This window comes from Pygoscelis adeliae, unplaced genomic scaffold (genome assembly GCF_000699105.1).
Source record: "Pygoscelis adeliae isolate BGI_AS28 unplaced genomic scaffold, ASM69910v1 Scaffold501, whole genome shotgun sequence".
NCBI lineage: Eukaryota > Metazoa > Chordata > Aves > Sphenisciformes > Spheniscidae > Pygoscelis > Pygoscelis adeliae.
The window spans coordinates 327,423-332,887 of NW_008824048.1; the positions used below are offsets into that span (position 1 = coordinate 327,423).

The window sequence follows — 5,465 nt, forward strand, 5'->3', positions numbered from 1 at the left end:
AGGTGGCTCTCGGGGCGCGTCGCCTCGGTCGGGAGAGGTCCTGTGAGTAGAAGTGGGGGGAAAATGGGAGGGAGGCAGGGAAGGGCGAGCGCCCCGCGGCGCTTCTCGCTCCTCTCGCCCTGAGCCGCAGTGGGAGCGTCCCCGACCCTCTCTTCCCTTCTCGTTCCCGATGCCCGCCGGCATTTCCCGTGACTTCTGAAAGGAAACTCGCAAATTTAGAGAAGACCCGGCAGTCGCTGGGGCGTTATTAGCCGGGATAACCCGCAAAGTTTTTGGTCTGTTCAGAGTCATTGCTCTGCGCAGGGCTGAGCAGCCCTGCCGGCGGCCGAGGCTCACTGAACTCTTTTTATTTAAAAAATACGACAAACAATAAGTCACACTTTTTTCTTCCTGGCCACGCGGGGAGGTGTGATGCACTCTTGGAAGCGGTAAGGAGTGCCTCTCGCTATGGCTTCGCTCCCTTCCGAAAGCTCGGTAACTCTTCGGGCTGGGAGACCTGGCTCAATTTTCCCCCTCTGCCAGGAGCTTTAAAGCAGTGCTCCTCGTCTTTCTGGGCTGTGCTGGGGGCAATATTGGATGTGGAATCGTTCGGGCTTTTTTATCACTTGCTTGTGCTGCTCTGTGCAAAAAGGTTGGTACGTTGGAGGATGAATGAGACTCTCTGGTGCTACAGGTTACAATTTAAACAGCAAGAACTGCTTTAGGGATCTTTGGTGAAACAGTGAATGGGTAAAATATTCCTCAGAGAATTTTACTGTCACGTGTTCCAAGTCCAATATATTAAGAAAGTGTAAGCAGATGGTTTTTGGGCTGTGTTCTCAAACTACAGTAATGTAACAGAGTCATTTCAAGTGATGGCTTTTATTTATGTTGATATTTTGAACTGTGAAAATAACATTGTTAACAAGGACAGAAGTTGAATTATGGCTAAAATGTGCACTGGAAGAGCTTATTTTTTCTTGCTTAGACATGCTGTTGATGAAATAACATTGGACCTCAGGCAGCTAACAAAGCCAGTATTTTGTGTTTCTTGTGAGTTTTTTGCTTGGTTTTTTTTCAACAGGTTGAGTAGAAGATAAGTTACCTTTGTAATTGTAACAAATTACATATGTACGGCCTCTGCTGGGATTGTGTTCTTTCCCAGCAAAATTTGTTTTCCTTTTTATTAACAGTAGCTTCTGAAAGCATCAGTCACTAAGAAGCCCCCACTGTCCTGCATGCTGTCTAACTAAGTCTTCCCTGCCCCAAAAGACTACTAAATAGCGGTTACTGTCTAATTAGTAAAGTAGCTACAATCACTTTTATTTTTATACATATTCAGGCAGCTGTTCTATCGGAAAGTTAGCTTCTATATATTAATTAGCCATATTAAAGTAAATATAACATTCAGTGGATGTTCTCATGTTCTTTCAGCTTTCTGAAACAAAAAAAACCCCATATTAACAGCATTAAGACCACAAGACAAACACTTATTTTGGAATTTTTTTTAACTTAAGAATTGAAGGAGCTGCTTTTCTTCACATTAGCTGAAGTAAGCAATGCCACTTGCCTTGCAGAAGTAAAACCAAGAGAAACAGTATGAGGTGAAAGGAAGTAGAGCTGGATTTTTGAGAACACTTCAGTCAGTGAGACAAAATCTAAGTAAATTCTGCAAGCCTGTGCTATGCCTTGAGAAATTGAAGAAATGAGTGGAAAGCATCAGCTGAAAATAGCTATAGAAAAATACAACTTAAGAAGCAGTTCACATACAATATTTGCTTTAGTCCTCCCTACATTTGTTCTTTGTAAATCATGGAGTGGAGACTCTGCAGTGCTGACGGTTCTCCTAGATAACAGTGCTTTGCTTATTACTCACTGAATGGTTTTCATTGCTATTTCTTAGAGCTACATGCTCTTTTTGATATTCCTTCTACAGTCTGAACTTAAGTCTTCTCTTTAAACAGATTCTGCACAAACAGCAAGTAACAAACTACTGGGAAACTTCAAGCTGCAATCAGTTTTGGGTCCTGAAGCGGAGCAGCTGCAGAGAAGCAGCCCACTTCTTGGATGGGAGATGTTTAAGGACTTGTATAGTTTAAATGACTATAATGAATATGTACCTGTGGCAGACGACTTCAAAGAACTTGTTCGCCAGGTAGAAGAAGCTGTTCAGAAGGACAGGGGAGGAACAGGAATTGCAAACCCCATGGGATCAAACAGTTATCTTTGGGCCAGGTATCCCAGAAGAAAACGGGAATCTCTGGGTTTGGCAGGAATGTGTTGCAAATGGGGCTGTACAAAAGCTGAAATTAGTACTATATGCAGAGTTTAAAATCCTCTCTGCACTTATGCATGAAATCAATGTTCATTGCAGTGCTACTTGATTGAATACTGTATGGAGGAAGAAAACTCACTGTGTTTTATTTTGTCTGTATGTGCCAGTGAATACTGCTGGTTTTCTTTAAAAAAAAAAAAAAATCCACAAGTGTAATTGTAATGACTTTGTTTTGCTGCAGTAACTTTTAATCTATATTTTTTACTAAGTCTTTTCATTTTAGTGTTGAGACTTTACACTTATATTAAAAATGTATTATATCTTTGTAATACTTTAGGAAGAACTTCAGTGTTTCATTAAAGTGTAATTATACTAAGTATTACTGAATTGTTCTTTCTCTGTCAACAGAAAGAACATCCATCGATGTTCTTGAAACGAGATTCATAGTATAAAGCTGTACAGAAAGGATATTTTGTCAATTGAAACTCCACTGAACACTGGCTCAGCCTGCCGATTATTTTGAACACACTTTTTCCATTTCTGTGTAATTGCAGAATTGTTTTATGCAGTATCATCTTTGTAGAAACTTTACCACAATACAACACTTGCAGCCTAAATATTTCTCCACATTCACGGATGGGCTTAAATAGTTAGTGGGTGAAGTATTAACGCTTTAATTATTCCTTGTTTGCCTTACTTCCACATTTATTTCCTACTACTGCTAAGTGAGAGTGGATGTGCTTCAAATAACTTATTCTGCAGACACTCAGGCATCTTCCTGTGTGTTCTTTGGTACGCTGGTCTACACTACTTCAGCTGTATTTCTAAGTTGCTAATTGCTACTGTATTTATAAATAGCTAATTTAATCTTTGCAGTTTCTAAGGTTTTTGCCTTCCTGGCTGTTTTTCTCAGCTGCAACAAGTTGTATTTCTAGCTATGTTGTTGACGACTTGAGGTTTTTGGGTTTTTTCTGACCTTTATGATGCTCATGGTAACTTAACATAGCTTTGTAGCAGTATACGATACAGACTCGGTGTATTTCATAGCTTAGACTGCACGGTTGTTAACTTTGGCTTCATTCTTCAAATTATCTTTTGAAAAGTGTTCTTTGATTGAACTACTGCTTAGTGGAATTATTGCATCACTTCTCTATCCCTTTTCCTAAGATGGTATTGTTATTCCAGCAATGAGGCATCTTTCAATCCTTTTTATTATTTTAAACCATCTCAATTTTATTCAGTAGAGACTGGGCAGAATGGGCATTCACTATGAATGCTGTAATCTTACAGCTGAAAAGCACCATCTCTTCCATCATTGTAAAAATTTTTAGCAAGAAATTAGTTCCCTTCTTCCACACCATCGTTGTAGTGACTGTAAGATGCTTTTTGTCACTGGGTGGGAAGGTAGCTGTGTAAAGTTCTGCTATGGTTTTCTTTGCAACAGGCTAGCTAAATTTCTATAGCTTAGCTTCCAGCAACTTCACCTCACAAATAGTTTTGGGTTTGGAGACTCCTAGTTTAGATCAGGATTTCCTAGAAAAATACAGGAGGAGCTTGAGGGGAAGTATTCCTTATTTTTGAGTAGGATCCAGGGCTTTGGGAGTTAAGATTCTTCAGTAAGGTGAAGAATAAATGGTACATAGAATCCCTAAGAAAAGGGAAAATGTGAAAATGCCATGCTTGATGAAACTGAAAATGCATTGTTTTATTTGTATGCCTTTTTGCATACAAAGCCTGTATGCATTGCTCGTTTTGCTACAAAACTTTCTGCCAAGCTTTTAAAAATGAATATTGGGAAAGGCAAATATGCTGTTTATTCTGCTTGCTTGCTCCAGTAGCACTGGTCTGTCCAGGTACACAGCTTGCCTATGGAGTGAGCAGGCTTTCTTATATCCAGAGTGAAACAAAGATGTAGTTAAAACCTTGAATTTGTGAGCTTAAGTCTTGAACAGAACAGTCTGGAGTTTAACTTGCCAGGTTAGACGTAACCTATTGGTAAAACTATAAATAGTTAAGTGGAAATTAGTGTTCAAGATGAAATGTTTCATGCTGAGACAGAATTATAAATAGAAAAATCAGTCTTTATCTGACATAAACGCATTTTTCAGAGGTATGAGTCAAGATACGTCAGTATGCATAACCCAGAGAAATGGTGAAATTTGTGTTTTCATCTGGTTTCTTAATAGGCCTTGTCATAGTCTGCAATGGCTTTAGCAGCTCAGCCATGACACAGATACGTGGCACAGACTGAAATTCTGTCTGTATTTTAGAGTAAGGAAGTATTTGACTCTGTGTATACACTAGAGTGTGCAAAGGTTTTCTTTGTTTTAAAGCACATTGAGTTTTCAAAGACCTTTAAGGTTTTCTGTGTGGGTAGGCCGTATTTCATCATGGTTTCTTTGCAATGTAGTCAAAGGTGACAATTACGTGTCACTCGATTGCAACAGGTCTAGAGGATGCAATCTGCTCCTGATCCCATGACTCAGTGTCCAAACACACTTTCTTAAGACCAGAAGCAAACCTTTTACGTAGAATGAGGTGTCTGACTACTTACATGGGGGAAGCAAACATGTTTTGGAGCAGACAGCTCAAAATGTGAAATAATTACTGAGTTGGCATATTGATCCAAACAGTGGACCAAAAGGACATTATCTCCCCCGAAAGCTCCTCTGGGAGTACAGCCGTATGTATACAGCAGCATAAATGTGAGTGCAGCTGTTCAAAGCAACACACAGTGCTTACTGCCACAACTGCTCAGGAACGTACACTTTTTTCACAAAAAATAAACTTTTTTCTACCCATTTTGTTCACAGAGCAATTAGCTATTGAGAAAAGCATTGTTTTAGCAACTTGCTGCTTACAGAAATTGCAGTCCCATTAATGTAGTCTTAACCCACAGGAAATGTCCAATTTCTGGGTAATCTATTAAGATCTGTGAGCCATCTTCTGAACAGTTATTTTGAGTTTGTGAGTAGAAAATGGTACATCAGCATGTTCCCATATTAGCACTGCTATTTCTGTCTGCAAGAGTTTATTATTCTGGATGATTTGGGGATTTTTTTTCTCACTGTGGGTGTAGTCTGATTCAGGTCTGACTATGAAGTCCTTGAACAATGCCCAAAGACATGGGAATAATCCACAGCAGTATATGTAACAGGTTTTCCAGCTGTATTCCCTGCTATTGCCTTGTTTAAAACCTGACAGAACTCTT

General features: G+C 39.5%; 1 protein-coding gene across 1 annotated transcript in view; it reads left to right on the top strand.

Moving 5' to 3' along the window:
• LOC103924944 (relaxin-3-like) overlaps positions 1 to 2,311 on the top strand; it is a 3,094-nt gene extending 783 nt beyond the window's left edge. Inside the window, exon 2 of the mRNA XM_009333558.1 lies at positions 1,944 to 2,311. Within this exon, the coding sequence (XP_009331833.1) occupies positions 1,944 to 2,311 (368 nt within the window). The remainder of the gene's footprint in view (positions 1 to 1,943) is intronic.
• Positions 2,312 to 5,465: the final 3,154 nt, after the last annotated feature.